At 45.4% G+C, this 12,719-nt stretch overlaps 2 protein-coding genes across 4 annotated transcripts; one reads left to right on the forward strand and one right to left on the reverse strand.

Annotated features, from left to right (window-relative positions):
• The first annotated feature begins 4,553 nt into the window (after positions 1-4,553).
• Positions 4,554-9,380, forward strand: LOC133903389 (uncharacterized GPI-anchored protein At1g61900-like). 3 transcript variants are annotated; one of them, XM_062344745.1, is made up of 8 exons: positions 4,554-4,763; positions 6,448-6,589; positions 7,123-7,962; positions 8,160-8,405; positions 8,506-8,520; positions 8,604-8,744; positions 8,901-8,948; positions 9,034-9,380. In XM_062344745.1, exons 2-8 carry the CDS (start codon positions 6,556-6,558, stop codon positions 9,102-9,104), a joined length of 1,395 nt encoding a protein of 464 aa, XP_062200729.1. In that variant the 5' UTR covers positions 4,554-4,763; positions 6,448-6,555; the 3' UTR covers positions 9,105-9,380. The 3 variants fall into 3 exon arrangements, with proteins under 3 accessions (XP_062200729.1, XP_062200731.1, XP_062200730.1); XM_062344747.1 differs by having other exon boundaries at positions 9,037-9,380; XM_062344746.1 differs by having other exon boundaries at positions 4,554-4,742.
• Positions 9,381-9,915: 535 nt separating this feature from the next.
• LOC133903391 (uncharacterized) lies at positions 9,916-12,707 on the reverse strand. The gene is made up of 5 exons (XM_062344750.1): positions 12,531-12,707; positions 11,974-12,429; positions 11,607-11,868; positions 11,022-11,089; positions 9,916-10,327 (listed from the first exon to the last, which is right to left on the reverse strand). Exons 2-5 carry the CDS (start codon positions 12,400-12,402, stop codon positions 10,058-10,060), a joined length of 1,029 nt encoding a protein of 342 aa, XP_062200734.1. The 5' UTR covers positions 12,403-12,429; positions 12,531-12,707; the 3' UTR covers positions 9,916-10,057.
• Positions 12,708-12,719: the final 12 nt, after the last annotated feature.

Genomic DNA, 12,719 nt, shown 5'->3' on the forward strand with positions numbered 1-12,719 from the left:
ATAAAGGGTGATGACCCGATTTGTAGAGGACATTCGATAATAAATCCATCCAATCTACAAGAAAATACACATGTAGGGTCTTTATCCCAAGGGAGGTTTGAACCAGGATAAACCATTGTGTTCTTGTGTCCCTTCGATCCAACCGCAAGAAACGTAGATCAACACACCCATCAACCGGTATACCCTAGATTCATTGTCAGTGATTATCCCCCTAACACAACTCGAATGGTAGCCGGCTTAACAACAGGGCTAAAGGTCTCATTGTAATCAACCCCGGCCTATTGGGTAAAACCCCAAATGACCCAATGGGCTTAATAGAGAGAGAGAGAGAGAGAGAGAGAGAGAGAGAGAGAGAGAGAGAGAGAGAGAGAGAGAGAGAGAGAGTACCATCAGGGTTATATTTGTGTCGGAAAATCACTTTCCTATCATGATATTAGTTCCAGGAGGCAGAGGAACAAGAGACCGAGTACTATTTGAGAGCAATGCATTGTATTCGGCGACCATGGCGGCATACCAGTGAGGATCTTTGAGAGCCACATGATAAGATGAAGGCAGGGGAGAGATATCAGTGGTGGCAGAAAGATCAAGGTGCCATTTGGGAACAAAAATCCCGGATTTGGCACGGGTTTGCATGTCGTGCGATATTGGATGTGAAGGAGAAGATGGGTGCATGGAGCCAGCCGAGTCTATGCGTTGGTGGGTGGAGCTGGATGGCACAAGCGGCAAGGAAATCACACTGGTGGTTGGTAGTGGGACAAATGGCGAGCAGGGAGTGGTGCAAACTGAATCCAATGCTAGTGGATTAAGTGACGGGTGATATGCGAGGTAGTTGGTGCTCGTGGTTTGGGCCGCAATTGCACTAGATCCCAGGTTTATACGTCCGGATCGATTGTGGCAGGATTGGATCTAGTGCATGTGATAGACGATTGGGAGGAAAAAGGAAAGCAATCTTCATCAAACACCACCTTGCGTGTGCACAAATCGAAACAACGATATCCTTTATGATCCTGAGGATAGCTGAGGAATAACACAACGAGAGGAACAGTGTGACAATTTATTTGTGGATGTGGCGAGGAGGTTAGGGAAACATAAGCACCCGAACACACCCAAATAGGCATAGCTGGGAGGTTCATTATACAGAACATGGTAGGGAGTGAAAAAAATGCAAGGGTTGACGTGGATAGAGGTTTAGTAAGTAGATGGCAGTATGAAGTGCCTCCACCCAAAATGTGTGGGGCATCTCCACCCAAAATGTCATTAATAGTTCAGAGAGTACGTTTAGCTTTCCCGTTCTGGGATGAAGTGTATGGGCAAGACAATCAAAGAGTGATCCCGCGAGAGGAAAGAAATTGGCAAAACATGGAGTTGTCAAACTCTCGACCACTGTCGCATTGGAAGCATTGTATAAAAATGTGAAATTGGTTGAGAATGAGACTGGAGAAGGCATCAGATTTTTGGCACAACGGGTAAGTCCAAGCATAATGCAAATAGTAATCCAATATGACAATGTAGTATTTGAATCCGGTAAAGCGAACAACAGGAGATGCGTACATGACGCCCTAGCCGACATGCCTCACAAAGATTTAGAGAAATGCATTTATTGGAACATGGAAAAGATTTATTGGAAAGTAGTTGCAACATGGTATGCCGCTAGGGATGGCTGAGCCTTTTATGCCAGAGATCCACTGAAGGAGACTGAACCGTGAGTGCAGTGGCAGTGGAAGCATCAGAGTGCCGAGGAAAAGGGTATAGTGCACTAGAGCTATTGCACATCATAGAAAAACCAAAGGGATCAAACTCAATAGAACAGAGGTTGTCCTTTGTGAAGTGCCGCACAGAAATCAAATTCTTGACAAGATGCGGTGCATGAAGTATGTTAAGTAGACAGAAAGTGGCAAGGGGATGAACCCGAAGAATGACATGCGATGAACCCAGAGCCAAGACAGAAAGTGGCAGGGGGATGAACCCAGAGCCAAGAACAGGGAGGGTAGAGCCATTACCAACAATGACATGCGATGAACTAGAAGAAGAGGAAGGGGAATAGGAAGAAAACTTACCAAGGTCACTTGACATGTGGGACGTGGCACCAGAATCAAGGTACCAATCCCTGAGTGGAGCGTCTTGATTAGGCCAGACACATCCCAGGAGGGAGTATCAGTCGAAGCTGGAGTTGGCAGAGACGGCTAGTACATGGCATAGGCCTGATTCGGTAAAGGGTGCGCTTTGAGGACACTCGAGCCAGATGCACCCGTTCATGGTGCACGCCAACAGGGGTTCACCGGTGCAACCCACTAAGTGACATCAAACAGGCCTGCTGGTGCTGTTGTTGGCCGTGACCAGAGTTATGTGGCCGGAGCGCTCGCGACCACGGTCACGTTGACTGTGCACTGAGCTAGAGAGAGCATGATCAGTGGAGTCAGAGTGAGTGTTAGAGGAGTTGGTTGAGTCGGGATTGACTCCGACAGCAGCCAGGGCGGACTCAGCAGCAAGCTTCACAATGCCTTCTTGCGAAGACTCGTCAAGAGTGAGATAGTCTCATGCTTGCAGAAAGGTCAGGAACGCGGGAAGGAGCGGAAGCAGAGTCTTGAGCATGACAAATTTGGGATTGAACCCGCATATGAGCTGGTGGACGAGAGTTCACTCGGTGATGGCCTGATCACAATCTGCAAGCGCATTGGCCATCCTCTACAACTTGTGGCAATAGGCGGACACAGAGAGGTCACCTTGACACAGACCCTGGAACCCGACCTCGAGATGGACAATGCGGCTCGGCTTGTTCCTGGTTGAGGTGCCACCAGATCTAAAATTTAGTAGCAGAGGGAACCATCACCATATCTAGAAGTTCATCAGTGATGGTGGCGTCGAGCCACATGAGGATGGTGAGGTCCTCTTTGACCCACTCGGGATCATCAAGGTGTGGATCAGAGTCGTCGACATGCTCCTGAAGATAAAAGCGATGGAGAACAATAAAAAATAAAGTGCGCCACTTGGTGAAATTGTTGGCTTGAATATCAAGGAGGAAGGGGATTAAGGACTTGATGTTGACGCTTTGAATGATAAGGGAAATGGGAGGAGCAGCAGCAGGATTCGAGGTGGACGAAGATGGGGTCATACCGGCTGGAGAAGGGGGCAGAGTGCCTGCATCAGAATTGGTTGTGGAATCGGTGCTCATGACAATAAGAAAACAAGCTCAAGAACTTGAGGCTGCTGATACCATGTAGAATACTAATGCTCAGCGAACACACTTGTATTACATTGATCGTAGCAATATATAGACAAGTACAAGGTTCATGCGTCAACCTAGCTATAGGTCAACTAGATCAGTTGGAGATCCTACTATGATGGCGCCATGAAGACTAAGGAGATTGCGAACAGTTGTGCTGACCAGGAGAGCCGATAGAGTCCCTGGTGAACCGGTTATCTAACAGCTTCACCTATCATATAACGTTTCTAGCAACACATGACACTTCAATGGTAGTTACGAAAAATACTCTACATAGCTTGCCACGGCTACATCTACCAACCAGAGTACAATAAAAGGGGGGGAAATCGATGTTGGTTAGGCAACGGATAGAGAAAGCATGGCTATAGTCAGCCTAACACCTCAATCTTATGCAAAGATCGAATCAAAATTTAACCGTGTTTAGAAATTTTAGCCTTCGTTTGACCAAAATTTGACCGTGTCCAAGTTATTTTCCTATGGCCGGGCAAGCAAAAGACTAGCTGGAGTCTAAAGGGCTGTTTGCTTTTTTTCCCCTTAAATGACTAAATTTTAGTAGTGTTAAATTTTAGTCGTTAAAATGATATTTGGTTTGAAGTTAAACTAAAATTTGACTGGTCATAAATTTTAACGGACTATTTGACCGATTGAGATTTGCCAAAAATATTATAAATTTTTTTGACTAACCAAAATTTTTTAATATGTAATTAAATTTTAGTCTTATACCAAACAGAGACCCTAAGGGTGTGTTTGGTTGTCCGCATGAGGTTTTGTAGAGCTGCATCGTATATCCTGGATGAGTGGAAGCAGGCTGAGGGGATCCGTATTCTGGAAAAGAAGTATGTTTGGTTGGTTGGATAAGCGGATGCAGTTAGATTTTGAGTTTGTGTTTGGTAGGTTGAATCTCAGACTGCATGTGGGGATTCGTTGTCACTGACGAGTGGGCCCCGCGTCGGCCAGGCTGCATCCCGCCGGCCAGGACGGCACCTACGGCCGATTCGGCCTGCTCCCGGCATGCAGCACGCGCGCGTATTCGCTGCACCCGCGGCTGCAGGTGCCGTCCTGAATCGGCCGTAGGTGCCGTCCTGGCCGGCGGGATGCAGCCTGGCCGACGCGGGGCCCACTCGTCAGTGACAACGAATCCTCACATGCAGTCTGAGATTCAACCTACCAAACACAAACTCAAAATCTACCTGCATCCGCTTATCCAACCAACCAAACATACTTCTTTTCCAGAATACGGATCCCCTCAACCTGCTTCCACTCATTCAGGATATACGATGCAGCTCTACAAAACCTCATGCGGACAACCAAACACACCCTTAGGGCTGCAGCCACACACACGCACGCACTGTTCTCCTCTCCCCATCCAGAGCAGCACATCTCGCCGCCGCCACCTGCCCGTGAGCTCGTCCCCTCTCCCTCTCCCCGCCGGATCCCCCACCGGACACTCCTCAGTCTGCCGCCGCCGCAGCGCAGCTCCCCTCTCGCTCCATTGGAGCTGAGATCCATTCGGACTCGGGTTGGTTTCGTTTTTGTGCTGGTAAGTAGTCCTAGCTTGCTTGGATGGATTCCCTTGCTCTAAGAGCCGGTTTGTTCTCAATCAGACCAAGCAGTTAGTTCTCTCTACTCCATTCAGTTAGTCGTGGCCTCGTGGACTTTTTTCGCGGCGACTGCGCGGTAGTGCGATTAGGTTCTTCTTCTTCAGCGTGCGAGATGCAAGATCGACACTGGTTGCCACCACAGGGCTTCTTGGCACCCAATTAAGGCGCGGATGCAATTCATTTTGTCCAAAAAATTTGGGGGTTCAACTGAACCCCCTTATGTCCCCTTGCCGACACAGGCGGTTTTTGGCAAGAGTATTGGATGAAAGACTTGCTTCTCAGTCCCGCATTAGAGTATATTATGTTAGACTAGCTAGAAACTGATGCTTTCCTTTGTTTCCGAAGCAATGGCTACGTGAGATAGGTGAAAGCTACTTAACAATGATTTCGTTTGTCAGTTCTTCTAGCTCAAGTGCAAAAGAGGTTCTGTGTCAGCAGCAACTCAGATGCGATGTTTGCGGATGATTCAATGTGTTGTGGGAGTTTCCTTATGCAATCTGCACATTGGCGTTTCCTATTTATTTGACAAGTGAGCGTTGACTGTGCATTTTGGGCAGCTCGGCCCACCCGATACATAAAAAGTGAACGCCCCTTCTTCCTCCTCCCACTTCCCTTCCTCAGTACCGGTGCTACCAACCAAACCGCCAATGCCTCCACTGACACCACACACCACGCTTCTACCTTACTGTGGCTGGCAGCACCACCGCTGCAAGCACCTTCAACGCCGGGCTACCCGCGCCCCCCTGCCTCCCTCTAAGCCCGACATTGCCAGTAAACACCCCACCGTAATCCTTATCCTAAATCTAGATTTTTTTTCTACATTTGGCACATGTTCAATACTTAGCTATCTAGTGCAAGTTCACTAGATACAAAAGCCTACATTTTTTTAAGATCGGCGACGTGTAAGGATAACACTATCAGCAGCATGACAGATAGGAGTGAAATTCCTTTTTGTCTGTATTTAGTATTTTGGACAATACAGACAGCACTGAAGCCTGTAGTTCAAAAGAAAGTTATCTGTAGAAAACCCATTGCTAAGCCATGTTTATCTCAAATTTTCCTTGCATGCTAAACATAACAAATTTGCACACATAAGTAACAACTTTCTGTTCAATCTCCCATGTATTCTTTCAGCTCAATTAATTTGAATTATATCAGAAAGTAGCACCTACATCTGCATTTCTTGAAAGAACACAACCTTACTGAACTTATATTGTCTTGTGCTTTCTGCACAGAATGTACTGGTAGGAAATTTTTGTTGGTGAGTTGATCTAAAAGTGGATAATTATGTGGCAAAATACTTGATTTTTTGCTTAATTATGTTCACCAAAATATTACTATTGCCCTTTTACTTGCTTGAGGAGAACCGAGCAATAGCTCGGTTGGTAGAGCCTCCGGTTGAAAGGCCGCCCACCCGGGCTCAAACTCGGGTGCTCATAGGTTGTGTGAGTAGGTCCCTAAAGGGTTCGGTACTCCCTTCTCTTAAGACAAAGCTAGAGGGACATCTTCACCCCGTGGTCGAGTTTTTTGTACTTGCTTGAGATTCATTTTTCCCTTGTGCATTAGCATTCTTTTACATAATCTCTACAATTTTTTTATTATTAACATGCTGCTTTGCTGCAGTGTTACTGTCTCTGGTGATCCCACGAGAAGAGTTCTTAAATTTTGATTGAACTGAGAACATTGTATGCATTATCTCATGCATGCACTTACTTCTTCAGGCTAAAAGATATGGAGAGCTCCAGCTCTGGTTCATTTGCTCAGGGTGAGTATTCCAACCCCGCACCCCACCTCACCCCCACTTATGTTGTTTGAAGGAGTTGTTGTCCGTCCACATAGAAATATCAATGTTAAATTTGTCGGGTTCAAAGAGATAAATTTAATTCCGTTAACAATATGGTGTTAGAGTTCCGCTTGAATCTGTTGATGCTGTTTCTGGTTTGGATTCTTGTTGGATACTAACATGTGTTCATGTTTCCTTGTGCTTAACTAATTGTTCTAGTTAAGTGAAGTTAATTTGGAATGTCATTCTGTTCTGTTGATAATTTGATTTGATTTTCCCAACAATCCATTTAAGTAAAGTTTGTGATTCTTTCGGAAACGGTTCAAAATTTAGTAATTTTAAAAGGAACTGAAGCTGGATTAATAACTTCACGCAACAGGTAGTGATATTTCTTGTAACTTAACCAATATAATCATGGCCATGATACTAGACACACTATCTAATTGAAATGCATTCTACAATTGTTGTGATTATTGTTCTCGATATGCTATGCTGAAAGGAACATTGCATTGCAGGTACAGTGTATCATTGGCTCGTATTGTTCGTGGTTTGGCTTTGTGGCAGCCAGCATGTTTTGTCTCAGAAATCAACACTTGGACCAAAAGACAAGTTCCTTCTGTCTGACCCACCTATCGGTCTCATTGATCCAATAGAGATTTCACCATCTGTTCTTCCTCACAACCCTAACCCAGTTGAGCCACTGTCACCTATGTATCCAAACTACACATCCTATAATCCAGTCTTGACTGGAAAATGCCATGTAAATTTTTCAGCACTCTCTTATATTATGGACAAGACAGCATCTGATTGCTCCATTCCTTTAGCACCACTAGTTGCTGATGTTATATGTTGCCCCCAAGTTAATAGCTTGATGAATATTTTCCAAGCTGCATATGGTAGTGGAAATGATACGCTAGTTCTCAACCAGGCTTCATCAAATGTTTGTTTCTCTGACATTATGAGCATACTTGCCAGCAAGGGGGCAAACACCAATATCCCTGAGTTATGTACTCTAAGGCCATCAAATCTTACTGATGCTTCTTGTCCTGTAAAGGATATTAGCTCATTTGAGAAAATAGTTAACATCAGTAAACTCCTAGATGCATGCAGCAGTGTTGACCCACTGAAAGAGTGTTGTAGGCCAGTTTGCCAACCTGCAATAGCGGAAGCAGCTATTCACATTTCCTCAGGTGGGGCTAACATTTTTGGAAGTTCTACCATACCTGGGAGTGCTGCTGGAATTGATGTTGTTAGTGACTGTAAAGGGGTAGTTCACTCCTGGTTATCTATGAAGCTTTCATCAGAAGAGGCGAACAGTGCTTTCAGAGTATTATCAGGTTGCAAGGTGAACAAAGGTATGTGATGTCACACTCTCTTTTGTTTGGCTTTGGTTGGTCCGTTGTTGGGATGTTTGAGACCTTGGGTTGCTCGGGTACTAGAATGTGACCCATGTTTGCCATAATTAAAGGAATAGGTGATTAGTGTTGTCTATTTCATTATCATCATGCATGCCACCAAGTGAATTGGCTGACTTTTGTTCTAAATGATGTAGTTTGTCCGCTGGAGTTTGACGAACCTTCTTCAGTCATTGAGGCATGTGGCAAGGCATCTTCTTCAACGCCTTCATGCTGCACAGCGTTGAACTCTTACATTGGAACTAGGCAGAAGCAAATATTTGTCACAAATCTGCAAGCAATTAATTGTGCAACAATATTTGGATCAATGCTACAGAAAGCTGGTGTAGTGGATGATATTTATGGGCTTTGTGATATTGACCTGAAAGATTTCAGCCTGCAAGGTACGCACTGAATCCATAAGAACTTATCTTCAATATTTCATTCGTTTTGGAACTCTTTATAACTCTGTTTATTTTCCTTGGCACCACTTAATTGGAGCAGCGTTTGGACAGCAAGGTCAGTGCCAATCAATTAACTTCATTTTGTTTGATCCATGGACTTCTGTAGTTCCGTGCTAATTCCAATCTTCATTTTTGTAGGCTGTCTACTTCGGAGCTTACCTACGGATATCGTGTTTGACAACACTACAGGCATTAGCTTTACGTGCGATTTGAGTGACAACATAGCAGCACCATGGCCCTCCTCATCTTCTGTCCAATCCTTGTCACTTTGTGCTCCAGGTAAGGAGCGGGGGAGTTCTTATTTGGGTCATAGAAATAATACACTACCACACAGTTTGAAACCACCGCATGATTTTCACTTCATCTGAAACATGTTCAGCACTAGAAAACACTAGTGTTTGTCATAATCACATTGGCATTCTCTTTTGGTTTCAGAAATGTCATTGCCTGCATTGCCTGTCTCACCAAAATCCGGAAGCTTGGGTATGTTATATGCATTTGCTGCTGAGACAATCATCACTGTTTTCCATCCTTCGACAGCAAACTGAAACTACACTTGTCATGACAGTAGGTACCTCCAGAACCGGGATCGGGGTTTTGCTGCCTCTTGTATTCCTCACCACGACCATCTCCATCTGAGACATGCTTCATCTAGTGAGCCAGGAGCTTCTTAACCCTGTATTTTTCCCCGCTGTGCAGGCCCGCGTGTAAATTGAATTGCATTACATTCTTGTAAATGAGCCTTCCCCTTTTCTGTCCCTGTTTTGGTCCAGTGGATAGAAGTGTTATGTGTTAGAGAGGACTGTTGTACCATTTTGGGTCTGAACTCTGGTAGAAAGTAGAGTTAGGTCTGGACATGAGCTTAACCGGCGCTGTCGATTGAATGGTGAATGACAATCAGACCGACTTCATCCATTGTAGAGCTTGTAACCAAAGTTCCATGAGCCAGCTCGTAGCCTGAAATGTGCAATTAGATTCCCATACGCACCTGGTAATAATCGGCTACACTTACTGATGAACTTTTGTGCAAGGTACTATCGTCAGAATGCGTGGTTTGTTACACTGGTACGATCCAATACGCCTGTAAATAGTTGGGAGTTTGGACCATGATGGCACCACCTTTTTCCTTCATTCAGCCGTCAGCCTGGTGTAAACTATGATCGAGCACCACCATGGCTGGAAATCAGAAAGCAATAAAGCTGGTCTTTACCCAATTTGTAACAATGTTCACGAGCACAATAAAACCGACTAAATGTTGAGAAGGTAGATCGGCAGCTGCATCCATCAGATATTCAGATTTTTTGAGAGGCCACGCGGGGGTCACATCCTGATCAGGAATGCTCAAGGTGGAGAGCAAAAGGTCTTGGAGGTATCAGGCATCAGCACTGCTAACAGTTCTAGTCAAGCTACATGGGCGTTTAAAATTTAAGACAATGTGGGGAAGCATAGATTCAGGCGCGAATAACAGTTTTTGAACAAATATGAGTAACTGTTACACTACAGATTCAATTTGACAACAGGTTTTGAACAAATATTAGCTAATGTTACACTACAGATTCAATTCAACAGTTCATATGTCTCTGCGACATCCGCTACAACCGCGTTGATTGTTCTGTTGATTTTTGCAGCTGCAAAGGGGAACCATCATCAGTGGTGTCCTGTGAGGGAGTTGATCCACTCGAAGATGGCTTTGCGCCAGCTGAGACAATGTTCTTGAACCAAGCTCCCTGGAAAGTAGGGCCACCTCTGTTTTGGTTATTATCCGGGGACTCTGGTGAGGCTTGATTTTTTGAAGCCAGGCCTGCCATAAATCTGTATGCTACTCTACTGGCATTGACAATTTCTGTTTTAGCCTGCCTGAACTGCAAAATATAAAATTCAAGAACATGTCAAGGAAAATAATCAAGATGTTACATATGATCAAGATAAAAAAAAAAAAGGCTACACAGAAAGGTAGTGATAAAGCAGTCTCAAAACGAAACCTACTTCATCTGATTGGAATACCCTCTACCCATGAGCCTATAATAGCATTTTACATAAACAATATTTCAAGCTCCAATGCAAATGCATGAGGCAAAAGAAAACATAAACATAGATGATATGTTCATTGAGAAAACACAGAGATCTAAAACATGAGTATCACAATAGGAAAAATAACGAACATCAGGAGAGCAAGGAGCAATCGTGATTTTAGGGAATGCTGTGAAATAGGATTAAGTAAATCGAACTAATACACTTTATCATAACAATACAATGTTTCAGTATTATTACTCTTCAAATAAGAGGGGTGGGGGGGGGGACATCTGGTTCTTCCTATGCAACTCAATTGGCCACCAAGCTGCTTAACAGGTTCAGACAATAATATGGTGCATTGGTGCTGTAATGAAACATTTGATGATGCACCATAGCTACATCTCAGACTTAACAAGTAACAGTCAAATATATAGTGTAACACAGTAGTTGATCATGATTAACAAGGAACAGCCATGGGATAAGGTGATCTTGCAATTGGAAACAAAAAAAGTGCACAACCAAGAACAGATAAAATACACGTACCTTAACTGCTGTGTTCTCAGCAACAACCACAGCAGTATCACCAGCATTGGCAAAACGATTAATCCAACCTGCAACGCCATACAGACTGAAAAAGTTAACTAATTATGCCATTTCAAATTTCAAATCTGAGCAGTAACACTACCGTACAAAGCTGCTAGCAACATAGAAAGTTCATTAATCCAATGCTATGATCTAAACAAGTGGCGCCTACTTCACATAAGGGGCCTATTCAACCAAGCTCGTACAAGTTGGTACAATAAGCTCCAAAGTTGAGTCCTATTGCAAGCAGCATTCAGTTTCATAAACTAAACATATTATCCTAAAGCTTAAGGTATGACGGAGCACCAGTTTATCTACTCATACTTCAACAAAAGCAAGCTCCTCGATCCAGAATTCATGAAACCCTACACGCTTTCTCTGCGATGTCCAGTTCACAACCATTTCTCATGTTCCCTGCAGTTGGCTAATTCTTTTCCTAGCCAAAGAAATCACTAACTAAATTGGAATCTGCAATCTCCCAATCAATACGACGATATTTTTGGCAGAGAATACTGCTAACAGATACGCATCGCACAGCTGCCTTACCTGGGAGCTTGGGGACGCCGAGCCTCTCACAGAGCACGTCGCAGAAGTGGTTGCAGTTCCTCGAGAGGAGGTCGTACGAGTGGCCCGGCCACTCGCGGCTGAGCTCACGCAGGATCCGGTTCACGGCGGCAATGCCGCACTCCGTCTCCCCGAGGACGATGCGCTCGCGGTAGGTGTACATGGGGTTCTTCCCCACGGGGCAGCTGAACACGCCGCTGCCGTTCTCGCAGAACCCGAACGACCATTCCTCCTCGCCATACACCTGTGGTTCGAGGAGCCGAGGGATTTAGGGATCTGGGAAGGGGAGGCAGCGCACGCAAGCGTCGCTCGCTGGGATCTGGGCGGGCGGCGGGGAGGGGAGCCCTACCTGGACGGCGCTGTGGAAGATGCCGCCGAGGCCGATGCGGTCCTTGAAGATGCGGTTGATCTGGAGAATGGTGTTGTTCGTCTTCTCCGAGTCGCTGTTCGTCACGTCGTACACGTGGAGCACCACCTCCTTCATCTCACCCCCACGGCACCGCCGCTCCTCCTCCTCCTCCTCCGGCGGCGGCGCTTGCTGCTGCTGCAGCTGCCGCCGCGCGATTGGGTCTGGGGAGACGGGAAAGGGAGCGTGGGGATCGGAGCGTCGCCGGGTGGGTGGGTGGTCGCTTGCAGTTGCAGTTGCAGGAGACGGTGGTGGTGGTGGTGGTGCTGCCCAACTTGTCGGCCCTGGGCTCGGGGACCCTTTGAAGATGAGGTCACTGACGAGTGGGCCCGGATTGCCCGTTTTTCCATTGGTGTTCGCTTCAGGTGGCATGGCCAGTATTTTGCCGGTTAACTATAGCTAAAAATAGAAATAAATATGCACTTTTGAAAAACCACCGCAATACCAAACAAAACCTTAATAGATGACGGAGCAAATTTTAGCACAAATTTTACACGAACCCGAACAAAATTTATGGCAAATTCTTCAGATTAGGAGTTTGAAACGTTACACTGCCACCAGACATTGACGGACGCAACGAAGTCATGGAGAACTGATCTTCCTCATCTCCTCCACCTTATCTCCTTCTCTTACAAAAAAATTAAGAGGAGGCGATGGACTGGGTGGTATAGCCAGTAGTTGGGGCTTAA

Source organism: Phragmites australis, chromosome 21 (genome assembly GCF_958298935.1).
Source record: "Phragmites australis chromosome 21, lpPhrAust1.1, whole genome shotgun sequence".
In the NCBI taxonomy this organism is placed as follows: Eukaryota; Viridiplantae; Streptophyta; class Magnoliopsida; order Poales; family Poaceae; genus Phragmites; species Phragmites australis.